Below are 17,404 nucleotides of genomic sequence, written 5' to 3'. Positions count from 1 at the left end.
GGGTGAACCACAGGTACTACAGGTTACACGGAAAGGGGGAGGATGTTAGGATATTTCCGTTCCACCTTAAGAGAGAGCAGGCTTGTGAGTCACAGAGTCTGCGTATTTCCTGTTGAGGATGTTTATGTTTGCTGTTTCCTTTCGATTGCAGTCGGTCGGAGTCACTGACTCAGAACGGTCATGTTTTCCTTTGTTCTGTTCAACGCTAAATAAAGTCTGTAAATTATGCTCTCTTCTACGGTGCAAGCTTTCTGGCTGTGGTTCTGCTGATAAAGAACAGTGTGCACAAGCCTGGAATGTGGCAATCTATTTCTGAGGCTTCGTGTCGCTAACTGCTGGATCTGCCTGGCTACGGGAGATCGATGGAAGTCCGGCAGCCGGCTTGGGGCCATGATGGACTATATCTCCCTGGCAGTTTCCCAACATGCACCCCATCAGTTCTTTGCGCGTCACACTCAGTTCCACATCACTCGAGAACATGTGGTCCATCGCGGAAAAGAACTTTCTCAGGTCCTTCAAGGCAGCATTCTCCGCTGCCATCAAGGGGCGGACCCAATCCCTGGCTCGCCCCTCCAGGTGCCCCACCACGAAAGCAACTCTCCCCCCATCGTCGGTAAAATCATGGTACTGCAGATCCAACGCATACTGCACTTCAGTCTTAAAAGCGTTATAGTCTCTGGGGTTGCCCCCAAACTTCTGCACTAGTCCCGGTACCTTTCTTGCGATGGGGGTGATCTTTCCCTGGGCGTCATGTGTCCTCCTCTCATCCAGCCGCGCCGCTAGTAGTGCCAGTTGCTGCTCCAGGTCTCGATTTCTCTCCTCAAGACTCTGCCCGCCTCTGGCTCCCTCTCCGGCGCCTGCTCCTTCTGTTTGACTCATGACTGTTCCCCAGTGCTCTAGCACACAAGCAACGTAAAGGACTCACGGATTGCTGTCACGGGAATAGGGGTTGCTTGTGTGTAACCTTCTAGCTGTTCCAAACTGCTTAGGATTGTGGTGTGTCTTCCCTGACTGAGCAGCTTGGGTGCTGCTGCTGCTCAGTCGCTCGACGAATCCGTGAGTGGGCGTTTTCTAAATTTCCTCCAGCATAGAAGCTCCTTGACAGTTACTCTCCGCCTCCCCTCTCTGCGCGAAACCCTTCTGCGCAGAGTGGGCGTGCCAAGGGGCGGCCCTCCACTCTCTTCACTGCCTTCAGTGCCAGAGTCTCGGAGCCTCTCCTCCAAGATGCTTTCCCTCTCTTCCTCCTTCCTGGTGTCCCCTGGACATTCTTCCCCAGATGACGTTCTCTCTCTACCCTTACTAGTTCCTTCTCCTGCAGAGTCGGGAAGCCCGCCCTCTCTCCTCTGCTCCGATGTCAGTTCCCTGACAGCAGGGGATTGGACTAGATGACCCTTGGGATCCCTTCCAACTTATACAATTCTATGATTCTATGTATATGTGAAACTGACACACCTCATAAGTCAGGCTCACAATAATTCCTTTCTTAGATTCCATCTAATTTTTCATTGGAATATGCTGCTCAAACTTGACTATGTGAATTTCCCCAGCAAAATCCTCCATCAGAAGAGGAAGTGCAAGGGCAGTTCTGGACAAGCACCCTGGCTACCGAATAATGTCATAATCCCTTGACTACATTCGTTTTTTGCTCATTGTGAAGTAAACTTGGGGAGTTCCCATGTTGAGCCATTTCCCTGACATTGAAATGGTCTGTGTTTTAGTCTGAATAAGGAGAGTAGTTCTGATCTGCTTTCATTAAGAAACGCAAAGATTTCTTCAAGCTGAAGAGTTTGTTGAGTCTAGAACCCCCTTGAGGCACCCAAATGAATGTGTTGACGGCTTGAACTGTTATTGGGGGCTGGGTATGCAGACATGTCTTGCCCCCACCATCCTGCCTTCAACACTTTGTGGGCAAGAACTAGGTAAGAGACATAAATCAGAATACAGAGTAGCTTCAGGTGTGTTTGATTCCAAAATATTAGTGCAAACTGTACTTATGATGGGATGTTTAACCTTTGGACCACCAAATGTTGTTGAAGTCCAGGTCTTATCACACCCAACTTGCATGGCCAATGGTCAGGGGTATTGGGAGTTGTAGTTCAATATCTGGAGGACATTGACTTAGACCACCACTTCCCCAAGTTTCTTAAGTCTACTCAAACATTAGAGTAAATACATAAGGGCTTAAACAGGGGAGGGGGCTGGGGTGTCCTGGCCAGAGGCGGAGGCAGCGTGGAGCCTGCATGTGCTCAAGCCACTGCGTCTCTCCCAGGAGAGATGTGTGGCTTGGGCACTCTGCAGGCCCTGCAATAAGTGCTGCCCGGCCTTTTGTCACCGCCTTCAGTGGTGACAACTGGGGTGGCCCGCACCCACCTCACCCCCTTCCTCCGCCCCTGGTCCTAGTACGCTGATTCCACTTCACACATTGAGCTGAACATGCTTAGAAGCTTCCCCACGATCAGGAACTTGAAATGCACAAAGATCTAAAGTGCCACCAGCATGCATAGGGACATTGAGGGTAGGGCTCATAGGTACAGTTTGCTACAGTATTTCAGATTTAATCAAGCACCCTTGGAGCTGCCCATGATGTCTGACTTTTGCCTCCTTCCTAGTTTGTGCACGTGAACAATTGTTTTCTTGGGGCCAGGATTTGTCAGGGCTCCGACCTGGAACTTGTTTTCGGTGCATTTTCTGAATGCTGGAAACTTATGAAATGATTTCAAAGAGTATGTGCAGAGCAACTTCTCCTTCCCACTAAGTAACCATATCTAGCCCATGCATAGCTGAGAAAAAGGGGCAAGGCCTTATAGATCAGTGGTCCCCAAACTTTCACCCTCATGTTCCGCTTGAAAATTGCTGGGAGTTTTGATGGACCACATTAAAGTTTTTTTTCCTGCCTGCTGTAGCAATTGCAATGTGCTGTGCTAAATTGCTGCATGATTTTTAATTGCATTTTCATTGCTTCTTTAATTTAGTACGTTGTATTTTATCGTATTACAATTGGAATGCATGGAATTCAACAGAATTCAGTTTATAAGTGCTCTTCACTGACGAGCTGCAGACCAACTAAATGAAGCTTATGGACCTCAGTTTGGGAACTCCTGTTCTAGGCTAAGGGGTGCTATTCCCAAGTCTGCTTGTATTTCAACATCACTTACTGGGACTCAGCACTTAGCTAAGTGGAATGTGATTATGCTCATTTTTTTAAAAAAAAATGTATTTTTTTCTTTCCTTTCTAGATGGCAAGAACCAGCTGCTTTTGGCATTGCTGAAGTGTACAGGTAAAACATCTCCTTGATTTGCTACTGTTTGCAAATGACCCCTTAGGTGCTATAGGGACAGGTGTGCAATTACCAGAACCTTTTCCTTCTGTTTCAGAGAAAAAGCCATTAAACGTTAAACACTGTAAATTTGATAGTTATGTGGTGTTGGCAGAACAACAGTTATTATCCTTGCATATCACGTCAGTGATAACTGGACACCCTTTTATAGGCCAACAGTCCTTCCGTTCCCATGTGCTCTGTGTTGTTGTGGGAAACTGAGCATTCCTTTGGGGGGAAACATGGATGTAGATTGGAAGCTTTCGCTGCTTGGGTTACTATGGTGCACCTTACACAGTGCACATGAAGAGAATAGGAAATATGGAACCTTTGTTGGGCATTGGGCTCATGCCATGAGGCAAATGATAACGCCTGATTCCTGTGTGTTCTCCTCTCTCTCCCAGACACTGAGCTGCAGCTGAGACGAGACGCGATTTTCTGCCAGGCTCTGGTGGCTGCCATTTGCACGTTCTCCGAGCAGTTACTGGGGGCTCTCAACTACAGATACAATAACAACGGGGAGTATGAAGAGAGCAGCAGGGAAGCCAGCAAGAAGTGGTTGGAGCAGATAGCGGCCACGGGGGTGTTGCTCAACTACCAGTCTTTGCTCTCCCCCTCTGTGGTAAGGGAGGACTACAGTTTGCCAGCTAAATAAATAAGGAACTTTACAGTCTTCTTCTTACCCATCTCCTGACCAGGTTGTTCTGCCTGCCCTGGTTACATTTTAAGGCTGTGAGAAATTTGAACTGCCTTTATTTGCTGTATATTATCGTTTCCTTTAAACATAAATGGGCCCTGGGAATGTTCTCTTATGCTACTGTGAAGGAGGCCCGGGCCAACTTTCGGTTCAAAATCTGTGCCAACTCGCTTTAGTGCTCCTAAGATGTGAGAAATATAATGGGCATGTACACGTCCTGTGAATTTGTTTTGATGGGTTGCATGTTGCTTATTCACGTGGTTCTTCAGAAGCCACGTGCATTCCAATCTGAGGTGGGTAGTATTGTGACAGTTTTATTTGTCCAGGGTTTGTCTGAGAGATAACCAGCTGCAAAGCAGAACAGAGTTAACTTTTATTTTTTAAACCAAAAAGAAAAAGAAAAATTACAAACATCAAATTCAAAATCCATATTTGTTTTCTAACATAAGCCTATTACATAGTTATCTAAATTAAAATATACCTAATTACTCTAGACTTCTCTTTGCTATATATAAATACAACACAATTGGAAATTTTATATTATAAATTTTATATTATAAATAATATTATCAATTCCCCTATACCCCCCACTCCCCTTCACCCTTGTGTGATCTCAATTTTTTACTTCTTCCGTCTTATTGTGTTGTTATAGTTTAATAATTGTTCAATTGATTCTTTTATTATTTCCTTGCTTACCCCTGCACGTTTTACACAGATAACTTTTAATAGTTAAGAGGGAATTTTAGTAAATGCAGATCAGTGGAAGGGTGTGTGCTTTGCATGCAGAATGTTCCAGATTCAATACCTGACATTTTGAGGCAAGTCTGGAATACCTCTGTTTGAAATCTATGAGCGCCACCAGTCACATGGACCAATAATGGTCTGATTAAGAATATGTCAGTTCTTACATTCCAAACCTTTTTAAAACATAAACAAAAAAACCCCTGCATTACATACTTCCATAATTCCCTATTCCATGAAACTATTAAAAGTACAGGAGGCCTGTCTCGTCTGGCTTTGGGTCACTTCTGGGACAAAAGTAAGATAGATGCGCATGTGTGGTTAGACTAAAAGTGGACCCCATGTTGCAGGTAGTACTAAAAGGTGGGCCCTGCGTCTGAAAAGGTTGAATACTGGTGCTGCGTAGAGAGCACTGCAGGAAAGGCAATGACGGGTGGCAAATTGTGTGGTGTCTTCTGTCCTCTGCTGGCGAGAAGCTGTATCTTGCGTTGCATCAAATGTGTTTGCAAGGGAGAAGTACACATCAAAAGCAGTAAGAGGGAAGAGGGAAGCATGGTTAGGCTATATAGATGGGATATATGGAAATGGAATACCTTGAAAAATGATGCTAAAATTATGGCTGGAAGGATAGTCCTCATGTTTTTAGCATAGAAATTGGTACTTCCTTGTTTGCTGGAATATTTTTCATTTTAAAAGAACAGTGATGTAGGGAAATTAAATATGCAATGTAAAAGATGGGATGAGATGCAGCCTTAACCAAAATCATGTGGCAGAAAGCACCCTTTAGCTGATACTTGTGTTGCTTAAGTTTTAGGGGGGAAATCTTTCTTCTCACGATTCCTTGGGGAAAGGGGTATGTGTGTTCTTATTTGCAGTCCGTCTAACTTTCCCTATTTATTTATTTTTCTCAATCAGAAAGAGGAACGAACCATGCTGGAAGATATTCAAGCCACTTTGTCAGAGCTGGACAAAGTTGCTTTTTGTTTCAGACAACTGGATGAGTGTTTCGTTGCAAGTGAGTTCATGCCTTTTATTTGTCCCTTATTTCCCCCACATCTTTGTATTTTTTCCTGCAGTGCACTGACATATCCCCTGTGTGTCCCATTGACTTAGTCCACAAAGACTGTGGACTTGCACTAAAAACTGCAAAAGTTGCAATTTTGGCTGAAACCCAGCAAGAGCGTTGCTAATCTTTTAAATCTATTTATTATTATTATTATTAAATTTTATTAAATACAAAAAAGAAAAGAATATCAAATAAGAAAAGAAATAAAGAAACAAATTTCATACATATACACATGAACATAATTATTTATACATCTGTAAAGCAATATTCAAAAAAAGAAGGGGAAAAAAGAGAATAAAAGAAGAAAGAAAAGTTAAAAATAGAAATTTAGAGAATAGAAAAGTGTTCACCATAAACAACAATTTCAGATCTATACTTGCATACAATTTTATATTTCCATCTTGCAAAATATCAGTCTTAATTAAAATGTTTTAAAAGACTTCCACCGTTTTCGCCGCACGTCTTTTATACATCACCATAACCTCTGTTCTTCATATCCTTCCTGCAAGTTTTCCTTAATTTCTCACTTTACATTCTTTATATTCCTCACAAGATTAGTCCAAACACAACCAAATTTTGGTAGTTGAGCCCTGGTTTTGTAAGTATTCATTTAGACAATCCCACTGTTTCTTGACCATGTTCTTGGGTTTTCTCTTTATTAAATCCGTCAGTTTAGCTAACTCCAGATAATCTTTTAAATGTAATTTAATTCAACTCTTTGCTTTGTTTTGTTGCTGGTTGTTTTATAACGTTGCTACTATAGTAATGAAGTAGAGCGTGAACAGGGCATGTTTTTCTCACCAGTAACCATCCCTCTCATATGAGCTGGATTAGGAGGCAAGAGTGATAAGACAGAGGATGGAACTTTCTGGAGAGCTTAGGCCACAGTACCTCTTATTGCACAGTGACAACTGGTCGTTAAAAAACAACAACAATTCTCTCTAAAAGCTCATTCAGTCTCCAACACCTGTCTTTTTGTTCCCCCAGATACACATGTCTTCTACCATGTTGAAGGCAACAGGCAGGTTTTGAAGGTTTTCTTTTACTTAGACAGCTACTACTTCTCCAAACTGCCTTCCCGGTTTCAGAACGGAGGGAGCCTGAAGCTGCATGCTGTGCTCTTCACAAAAGGTACAGGTGAAATTCTGTTTGTTCGGTTTTTTCCTTTAAGCCACTGACTATAATGCAATTGGGGTGGACGATGCTCGTAATTGAGACTTATGTGATAAAGATGAATGTTGCCCTCAGCTCTTGGCTCTTTGGCAGCTTATTAAATCTGCAAGGCAAAGTCTGAGACAGTGTAAATTAAATTTAAGGAAGCTCAAACCTAATCTGAAGCAGGTAAAATATGCCAGTTAGAAAACCGTTTCACAATGCTGACAGGATGAGGGTAAGCATAGGGTCAGGCACATTGAGCTTATTTTGTAATCTGCACATATGCATGAGCCTTCCATGTTATTGGACTCTCAGTCTCGGCACACCATCTGTGAAATGGGTGCAATGGCAACATGCCTCATGGGGCCATGGTGAGGGAGAATAAAGATCAGGATTGTAAACCACTTAACATTCTAAGAAGTCTAGTGTACTTTCACATTGTATAATAATGGTGGTGACAGAAGAAATAACAGAAACGGGTGAACTTTATAATGAATACATGACGTTTTTCATGAAAATCATTTCAGCCCTTGAAAATCTGGAAGGCCAGTCCCAGCCAAATGGTTCCTCTCTAGAAGAGCTCCAGCAGCAAATTAATTCCAGCTCTCTTGAGAAGGTGCAGCAGTATTATCGCAAACTCAGGTATTGTGGCATAAAAAGAATGCTGTTTGTACTCAACATTATTATTGTTATTAAGATTTTATCAGTCTGGGTGGTTCTTTACATGGTAGCATACATGAAGGCCAGTCCCTGCCCCAGGGTGCTTGCCATCTGAGCCTGTTCATTTGAGAGAAAATCCATACATTTGAATTGAGATTTTCTTAATTCAAGTTTTGTTTGGGTGTTAAATAAGAGAACCTTTTAAATGTACATAGTACAAAAAGAAAGAGAGAAAGCAATTGGAGACGGGATGCAAATGTTCTAGTAACTGATTCTGGTTTCATATGCTGGTTTGTAAACAGCACTTTAAACCATCATTTCTGAATTTGGATGGCATGCCATAGTATGGATTAACAAGGCCAGGATATAAGCATGAAAGCCAGATGGCGGAAGGGAGAATTAAAAGTGAGGGCAAAGCTCATTCTCAGGCCGATAAAACATGATTTATTGGTCCCAAGATTGTAATGTGCGAATGGGGTCATAGTTGTTTACCTGACATTTTGTGTGGGGAAACCCTACACCATGAACCCTTTAAAAGAGTAGGAGAAGCCAGTAACAGCTTCTGACTATGAGCCGGACCATGTTTAATGGAAGTAAAGAGTCTTATAATTCTGGCACCATTCCTTGGGCCACAGAAACATATTTGATAGGCCACATCTAGCCTTCCATTGACTTGTTCCTCAGCCATGCCCCTTAGGAAGAAACGCCTTATAGGAATGCTTGAAACTAGATGACCACAACCTAATACAGCTTGTTTCTTACTTTCAGGACATTTTACCTTGAGAGATCCAACCTGCCTACAGATTCCAACACCACAGCTGTGAAGATTGATCAGGTACAGAAACCACACTTCTTGGCATATGTGCAGTAAGTGCAAACTTCCAAACCGAGCTGAGGTCAGGAGCAACCAGTGCTCCTTATTTCTAGGAGAAGCTGGCTGTGCACAGCACTGGTTGGCCGGCCCATCTGGCAGTCACAAAGCCACTTCTCTCTTGGCTGCCTATCCTTCTGTGTAAAGTTGGGGTGAGCAGGCTGCAGGAGTATGGGATCGGCTAGGTTTTTTACTAGAACCGTGAGATTCAATATGCTTGCCTGGAGCATGGAGAAGGGTCATAGGAATCCACATTGGAGTCAGAGCCTGGAATATATATGATGGTAGAGGAGCAAGGACAGAGGGAAGCAGACTTCACATGGCAAAAGCCACACCTGGCGGAGATCCATCTGCCTTAGGCAGCCCTAAATCTAATATGAACCCCATTAGTTCATATCTGCAGTTTCTCAAACGTCCTCTGGACCTCTTCACACATTTAAGTGCTTCAAGTGTACATTTAAAAAGGTAAATTTGACAAACGAACAGTAGCCACAGATCCCTATTGAGTGTAGACTCAATTGCCAGTCTAGGTTTGTTGCAGTGCCTGTGTAAAATGCCGCCCTGAGTCCCCATTAACCCATTTATAAGGAGCAAACTATAATTAGTTAAGACTGCCATGTTTGGACTTCCCCACGCAGTGGCGTAGCGTGGGGGGTGCCAGGGGTGCCGGCCGCACCGGGCGCAACATTTTGGGGGGCGCGTTTGGTCGGCCCCCCTCGAGGAAGCGGGAACCTCTCCAAGGCACAGCGTGCCGTCGGTAGAGGAAAAAAGCCGCGCAGCAGTAGCAGCAGCAAAGACGGGAGGAGGAGGAGGAGGTGGAGCGAGCCTGCTAATTCCTTGCTGGGAATTAAGCGGCTCAAGACTCTCTCCACTGGCTGCCTGGGTAGTGAGCCGAGCCGAGCAGGGAGTCTGGCGAGGGGGCGGGAAGAGACTTTCCCCCCTTTTTTCCACCTCGCCTGGTCAAAAAGGAGAGCGGAGTCTCCTCAGGGCGCCCTCAGGCAGGGCAGGGAAAGGCAAGCAGAGCGAGGAGGAGAGGGGGGGGGGAGCAGCCAGGAAACGCCGCGGTGTGGAGGAGGAATCAACTTAGGAGAGAAAGCGAAAAGCCTTGGAGAAAGGGAAAAAAGGAAAGAAAAGAGGCAGCTCCAGGAGAGCGCGGGGGAAAGAGAAGCCTCGCTGCTGCTGCTTGGGAGAGTAAATTACTGTACTTGCCTTGCCCCGGGTTAGGGGGCGCAAATTACTTGCCTTGCCCCGGGTTAGGGGGCGCAAATTACTTGCCTTGCCCCGGGTGCTGATAACCCACGCTACGCCGCTGTCCCCACGTAACTTTCTGTGAAAGAACCCACAAGGCCTCCTGATTTGGACTGGGGCAGAGGCTTAACCCTTGCTGCAGCCCCAATCTAGATTTCCGCCTGAAGCTACTAATAGCTATGGGAAATAAAGCTTACAGGCTTAACATTTTAAGCTTGTAAATTTTCCCTTATGTCTCTAATAATGTAAACAAGGGGTATAATGGTTTTTTTAAAAATAGTTTTTGATAAAAGTATTTTTTTGTCACAAAATGAACAAATGAACAAGGAAAAGTATATATAGCGTCTGATGTTGCACAAGGAAAGATTTAGACACCATCTTCAACTCACCCCCATGCTCTGGCCCTGATATAGTTGCTTTTACAAAAAAGAAAACTATTCTGGGTGTGCCAGTGTAATGTATAGTTTGGCCTTAAATCCCCTGTGGCAAACAACAATTTCGACTTACCATTTTGGAAGCTGCTCTGATGAATGGTTGTTGGCATAAGCATTTAGACTGGGTATAACTGAGGGCAGGGGAGCCTGTAGGTACTGATGCTTCACTGCTGCATTCTTCCTTTGTGTTCTTTTGTAGCTTATCCGTCCCATCAATGCAATGGATGAGCTTTGCAGACTAATGAAATCTTTTGTCAGCGCAAAAGGCAGCCAGTCGGGATATTCCAGTAGTTACGTGGCAGGGGCTGGACTGCTGCCTATATCCTCTGAACTCTGTTATCGCCTCGGAGCCTGCCAGATTGTAATGTGCGGCACTGGAATGCAAAGGTGAGAGCTTTTAAATCAAAACAAATGTTGTGCTCCTCTGGAATGAACATTTTTTGAAAGTGACCTACTGGTAGATCCCTGGGCTCTGCCATTGCAAGTGGGGATTTACATGACTGAATGCTTCTTCATTCAAAAATAGAAACAATCCCTCTGCATATAAAACTTGGATGTCAGGGAGAATATAGCATCCCGTTTTCTGTGTTGTTTGCTCATGGAGAAATCATGTGAGTCACCATCTACAGACACATGTTTCAGCACTGGACCTAAGTTATTTAGGTTCATTTTCTGCTTCTCAGAGGAGGTTACTCTGGAATAAATTAGTTTATACCTTCACCTTTGGCTTGCTTGAACTTTGTATGCATGGAGTACCTTTAACATACTTACATGATTATTTGTTTCCACTACTTTACCTTTCGCTTGACTTGTCCAGAGTTCCACATTTTTGTTTCTGTTTTGCAAGCAAAGTTAAAACGCTCACCATGAAAACTGTCATGAAAACAGGATTAAAAACAGTAATGATAAACTGTAAAGCTTTTAAACCAATGCAGTTTTCAACTGGAACTCAGAGAAAGCAAGACCTTTGAAATGAAAGAACAGTTTTGAAAATTGGTTTTGCTGGTGGGTGGGGGTGGATGGAACCAATAACCTCAGATGGAACAATCCAAAGGGACAGGGAGGAATGAGGTGCAGCCGGTTGTCCTTTGAAAATAAACTACACCAGCTACAGGGCTTGCACAGCTTTTCTCCAACACTCGGGAAGAACAGGAGGCTGTTGAAACCTGCAGAGCCACAGCCCATCCTGACAGGCTTCCTTTTTGTTCTATCTGATATCAGAGTGGAGAGTGGAGATGTCCTGGATGTAGAAGAGGGTTTGTAGGTAGGCGCCTTGCAAGGTCAAATCTCCCTGTCTGAGAGTGGACCTTTCCACCCACCCTCAGATAGAGGGATCCAAAAGTCCTGTCGCCCAGGGACCCTAGGATCACCACTTTATATGAATAGGCATTTGACTCCTGAAAGTGACATTCTTTATGTTCTGTTTTTAGGAGTACGCTAAGCGTGTCCTTGGAACAAGCAGCCATATTGGCTCGAAGTCACGGACTCCTGCCTAAGTGTATCATGCAGGCAACAGACATCATGAGAAAACAAGTAAGCCTTTATGAAGGGTTGAATGCAAAAAAAAGAAAACAGGAGCTGCAAATATTTCAAACGGGGCATTTTTGTGTATATCCAAAGGATGTAGATTGTGCTTAAGTCCTAAACCCTTAGATTTTCATATGCAGAATGTCAGTATGTTCCATTATATTAATGGTATCCAAAAACAGGCATAGTAGAAAAATAAGCCCATCGCAAATATTTATGCTTAAAGGGGCAGTGGTCCATACCACGTTTGTACTCAAAGTCCCGTGCATGGTGTCCATATTCTTGTTTTCATTCTGTTTAATAATAATAAAAATAAAATAAATAAAAAATACCCAGCCACTCTGGGCGGCTTACAGCATATATATTGTGATAATCTTACAGTGTTGGGCTGGAGCAGTTGCAGAGTGCTTTGGGAATCCTTTCATCTTAAGTAAACACAGATGACTAATGGACTACCTTGGTGCTTTCCAAATCTGGTAGCTGAAGCTAGAGTGCTTTCAAAGAAAAGTAATATATTTGTCTTTCAGGGTTTTTCTCCAGGGCTGCACTCTCTTGCTCGTACTGCCAACACACCACCTAATGTTTTTTGTTTCTTTAGGGACCAAGAGTTGAAATCTCTGCAAAAAATCTGAAAGTGATGGATCAGATGCCACAGTCTGCACCCCGGTAGGTGACTCTATACAGCAAGGATTTCACCTGAAGAAATGCATCTTCAGATTTTTGTGTATATACACACATCTGATTCTGTGATATTAGGGAAAGGGGAAACGTTCATTCAGTTCCCTTTTTACGGCAGGCGAACCCCAACAAATACTCCCAGACTTGGCTGCGGATCAAAATACAAACCCCAGTTGCATTCCTCTTCCATATTTTGCTGTGTAGTTTCAGTGCAAACAAAAAAGAAAGTATTTTTCATTAGGAAGCACACAAAATGTGTGCTTTACAAATGAATGCATTGAAAAATGTGCTTCTTACATAGAGATATGTACAAAATGCATGCAGCTTAAATGAAGGGCTTTGTACTTTAAAAGGAAGGAAGGAAGGAAGGAAGGAAGGAAGGAAGGAAGGAAGGAAGGAAGGAAAGAAAGAAAGAAAGAAAGAAAGAAAGAAAGAAAGAAAGAAAGAAAGAAAGAGAAAGAAAGAAAGAAAGAAAGAAAACTGCAGAAACCAGGAAGGAATGGATCTCTGAGTTGAGCACAAGTGACATGGAATGTTGCAACTCAGTCCATCCCTAATATTACATACGCATTTAACACTGCTCCAATCTAGTGTATACTGTGCAGCAGGGTTTTTATAGCTGTTCTTCAAGTCATCTTACACTCCTCCTAGCCCTTGTGGGTAGTTCCAGGGCTTGTTTTCAGCCAGAACTCAGTTCTGACACCTCTGTTTCTAGAAAAATAGCAACGGGTAGCTCCATTTTGTATAAAATAAATTTGTGATGGTTATCTTGCGGCTGTCAGTGCATTGTCAGCTGCCTGAGGAATGGCGAGATGCTACAGTAGCAGAACTGACAACTGATAAGCAAAGATAATTCATAAGCTAATGCTTTGGCTATGGGCTACAGCAAGTTTTAAAAAGCAGTCTGATCATTAAAATGATTTATGCCAAAATGCGTTTTAAGAAGTAAGAAGCACATGGATTTTGGACTTAGAGATGTTGAAGCGCTGAAGGAAGGTTACCCAAAACAATATTAGAGGACTGAAGAATGGTTTATCCAAAGCCACCACTCATGGCTTACAAACCCAGGGGATCTGGAGTGGAGAGGCTTGCCTGTCATACTCTTCCTGTCACCAGTCCCATCCTCCTCTTTGTGTTGGCAGTGTCACTGTTGCCCTTAGATGGAAATCACTTGAAATTATTTAAACTAGTTTTGCTGCACAGTCGTACCTTGGATCCCAAACGCCTTGGTACTCGGACGTTTTGGCTCCCGAATTCCACAAACCCAGAAGTTTGCAAACATTATTTGGAAGCCGAACATCCAACGGAGCTTCTGCGGCCTTCTGATTGGCTGCAGGAGCTTCCTGCAGCCAATCAGAAGCCGCGCTTAGGTTTCCGAAGTCGAATGGACTTGCAGAACTGATTCCGTTCGACTTCCAAGGTATGACTGTATTCCACTGGCCATTAGTGTCCCTTTTGTAACATCAACTTTTTTTTTATGTCACGCCTTTACAGAATCTACAAGTTGTGTCAACCCCCTGCAGATGGAGATTTATAGAAGTGAAGGAAACTCCCATGTCCCGGAATCACAGAAGCGTTCAGCAGAGAGCGATGCTTCCTGAGCACTGATCCTACCTTTTGCCCATGGTGCTGAGTCCAGAAGAGAGAGGAGGGTTGTGGGTTCTGTGCTTCTAGGCAGTCTGGTGCACTAAAACTGCCTTTCCACGCATCTCCTGCCTTTTTATATAGGCAGGCCTGGTTGCCCTGTTTTGCGGTTGGTTGGTTGGTTGGTGCAGGAGTTCTGAAACTGAGGAATGACTTCTGCCCAGTACCAGGAAGGATATCACAGGAGGACAAAACCCTGCGATAAGGAATTGATTGCGGTGCTGACTGGACATTGTGGACTTAGCAAATCTAAGTGAAGCACATCATCTACCTGTCATGCTGTTTTGGACTCTCATCCAGTTTCCTGCACAGTGTTGGCTAGTGGCCTTTGAACAAGAGCCTGACAAACACTCTTTTTAAAAAGAAAAACACACCAACTTGCACTTTGAAATTGTGAATAGCACACATCTCTGGTTTGTTCAAAGGATTTCTCCTGGAGCCATTTTCCACTTCAGCCCAGTATGAACCAGACTCTCCTCCGCAGAGTGCACATTCCATAGGACTTTCTACGAGAATTTCCTTTTAACTTTTACTGTAAAGTTCAGGGTTTGCAATTAACACTTTTTACTAATGGTCCATTATGTATTCTGGAAATACAACAATATTTTACAAGGGAGATTTAGCAATGAAGGATTCTTTCTGAAATGGAAAGATATGATGAAAGGGGAAGCAACCACAGCTCTGTTTTCCAGTAATTTGAACAGCTGAGCATTTTTGAAGCAAGGACAAAACTATACTTATTTATGTGGAATGGAGTATCTGTTTTGGAACTTTTTTCCTTATATACAAGGTTTAAATTTAAGAAGTATTTGTTTCAAATGGGGCCAATAATGCTGGCAGATACGTAGTAGATCTCAGTTCACTGAAAATATTGTTACGTTATTTAAAACCTTGCAGTATTTAAGTAGTCTTTAATACATTTTTTTAAAGAAAAGAAAAGAAAATAGATTACAGTGGGTTGTAAGTTAAAATGAAATCATGGTTGTGTATATAATGTACTTTATTTTTCCCTGTTTTAGAATTGTTTTCTGTTTGATCAGTATTATCATTAGCAGAGTAATTTGCTTCCAAATTACTTGCCACAATGTAATGAAAAATATCAGCAATCTCAGGCCAGAAGTAACATTATTTTGGAGTGAGTGCCTTAAATGAATCATCCATGTTGACCCAGATACAAAAAAATTAAGGGGCATAAAGACAAAACTAACATTCTTCTATATCATAATAGACTAAAAAGCCATAGTCTCCTCTGAAATGCTTTTCGTTGGGCATGCATGGAAGTTCCTTAGAGTGGCTTCTGTATCTAGCACACAGAAGAGGGATATTTTGATTTTGGATTAAAATAGGGCATTTAATAAACTCCAATGTTTCCTAACAGTCCAATCCTTCATTTATTGTGTTATATTGAAAACTGTATGTTCCTACTCTGGTTGAGGAAGGCATTTAAAGCAGCAGCAGCAGCAGCAGCCTTTAGTTTTAAATGATGGAGAATGGTTACTGGAAAAAATGAACATTCAACAATAAATGAGCCTGAGACCCTGGCTTATTCCGGCAATCTCGTTGATTCCAAATAGTACAGTACATTAAAAATAAAATAAAAAGGACTGGAGTGGAGTCAGCAACCACTAGGTGGCAGCCGTAGGCTTGCCAGTGGAAATTTCTGCACAACTCTCCTAGCAAGGCTGAATTAACAAGTATATTTAGCAAACTACCGTTTGGGGCCCAGCTAAAACTAGTAGAATTATATGCTGCATTTCCCCAGCAAATTTACCCATCCTGCTTGTCACATCTTGGACGCTACAGCTTAAAAATTGTGGTTTAAAATAGCTTCAGCAGCAGGAGAACAAATGTAATAGAGAAGATTTCACAAGGAGCGTGTATTTAGGTGCAAAGCGGAGATGGAGGCTGTCTGTGAATGCTGGGATGGGAAAAAGCATGATCTGAATCAGAGATTTGCATCCATCTTCAATATTGCTTAGTTGTTGTTGTTGTTTAGTCGTGTCCGACTCTTTGTGACCCCATGGACCAGAGCACGCCAGGCACTCCTGTTTTCCACTGCCTCACCCAGTTTGGTCAGACTCATGTTTGTAGCTTTGAGAACACTGTCCAACCATCTCATCCTCTGTCGTCCCCTTCTCCTTGTGTCCTCCATCTTTCCCAACACCAGGGTCTTTTCCAAGGAGTCTTCTCTTCTCATGAGGTGGCCAAAGTATTGGTGCCTCAGCTTCAGGATCTGTCCTTCCAGTAAGCACCATTAATTGGCCTCAGCTCTTTCCATTTCATTTAGACCTCTGTGAAGACTTGAGTCATATGTTTAAGTTCAGGATCTTGTTTTCAATCCGTGGTGATGGTTTGTCACATCAAGCATAGTTTGTCATGTTTCTCAGCGACTAGACCCATTTCTGATGCTCTTTGTTACGATTAAAAGCAAATACTCCAAGATGGGCTCCTAGATGCAGCACTGCTGTTGCATCTCCCAAGAAAACAAGCTCTGCCTCTCCTTAACCCTATGCAATCATTCTTTGATCCAATGCCAGTTCAAGACATAGGAGCCAACTCCTAGGGGCTGTGCGGGCTTTGGCCCCCACAATAAAATATTTGTAAAGCTGATGGGCATTTCCATTCAATTGGGTTGTGTGCACTGCATCATGTGATCGATTATGAGGAGCAGGGCTTACCTGGGTCCCTGCAATATTTTATTGTCACCACTGGTTCAAGGTGTGTTTTTCTTTTTGTGTGTGTGTGTGTGGGGGGAGTCCTCTTGGTCAAAACATCCGTGGGACCCCACCCTCGACGCCAGTGTTGCTGCCTGTCTATTTACTAATAAGCGCCACATCTTGGAGAGTAAGGACAAGGTATGTAAAGGGCCACACTTTTCCTTGTTACTTTCAGTGCTTGTTTACTCAGAGCGCAGGTGAACTGGCAGCAAGAGTGAAGCACGGAGAAAGCTGCCTTGTATTGAATCATGCTTAGCAATGTCTGCACTAACTAGCAGTGACTCTCCAGAATTTCAATCAGAGATCTCTTCCAGTCCTACCTAGAAATGACACGGATGAAGCCTGTTATTCCAGTGAGAAGGAGGAGCAGAGAGGGTCAGGGAAGCTCCAGGGATTGGCACTGAGTCCCTAACTGGTCTTGACAGAGTCCCAACTATGCCAACTCCTGACACCAACGTTACTTTGGCCCCTCAAGAAGTACAGAAATAATGGAAGACTTCACACACAGCCACTCTCACAATAAGCTACATGGGAAATGGATGAAACCCTTTTCTTTACATCTCAAGCCAGGTGTTCCTCTTCTATCAAAAAGGAGTTCCCATATAATAATTCACTTTAGGATTGCTGGCCTTTTCACATTTTCACTCCC

At 43.2% G+C, this 17,404-nt stretch overlaps 1 protein-coding gene across 1 annotated transcript in view; it reads left to right on the top strand.

The window, feature by feature from the left end:
- Positions 1 to 15,415, top strand: part of PREX1 (phosphatidylinositol-3,4,5-trisphosphate dependent Rac exchange factor 1) — a 232,398-nt gene extending 216,983 nt beyond the window's left edge. The window contains exons 31-40 of the mRNA XM_028735152.2: positions 3,237 to 3,278; positions 3,722 to 3,939; positions 5,671 to 5,770; positions 6,809 to 6,952; positions 7,504 to 7,618; positions 8,405 to 8,471; positions 10,389 to 10,576; positions 11,620 to 11,722; positions 12,315 to 12,382; positions 13,889 to 15,415. Of these exons, the coding sequence (XP_028590985.2) occupies positions 3,237 to 3,278; positions 3,722 to 3,939; positions 5,671 to 5,770; positions 6,809 to 6,952; positions 7,504 to 7,618; positions 8,405 to 8,471; positions 10,389 to 10,576; positions 11,620 to 11,722; positions 12,315 to 12,382; positions 13,889 to 13,931 (1,088 nt within the window). The 3' untranslated portion in view covers positions 13,932 to 15,415. The remainder of the gene's footprint in view (positions 1 to 3,236; positions 3,279 to 3,721; positions 3,940 to 5,670; positions 5,771 to 6,808; positions 6,953 to 7,503; positions 7,619 to 8,404; positions 8,472 to 10,388; positions 10,577 to 11,619; positions 11,723 to 12,314; positions 12,383 to 13,888) is intronic.
- Positions 15,416 to 17,404: the final 1,989 nt, after the last annotated feature.

Source organism: Podarcis muralis, chromosome 5 (assembly GCF_964188315.1).
Source record: "Podarcis muralis chromosome 5, rPodMur119.hap1.1, whole genome shotgun sequence".
Classification (NCBI taxonomy): Eukaryota; Metazoa; Chordata; class Lepidosauria; order Squamata; family Lacertidae; genus Podarcis; species Podarcis muralis.
The sequence above is the reverse complement of the archived record's forward strand: the minus strand, read 5'-3'. Positions and strand labels throughout refer to the sequence as shown.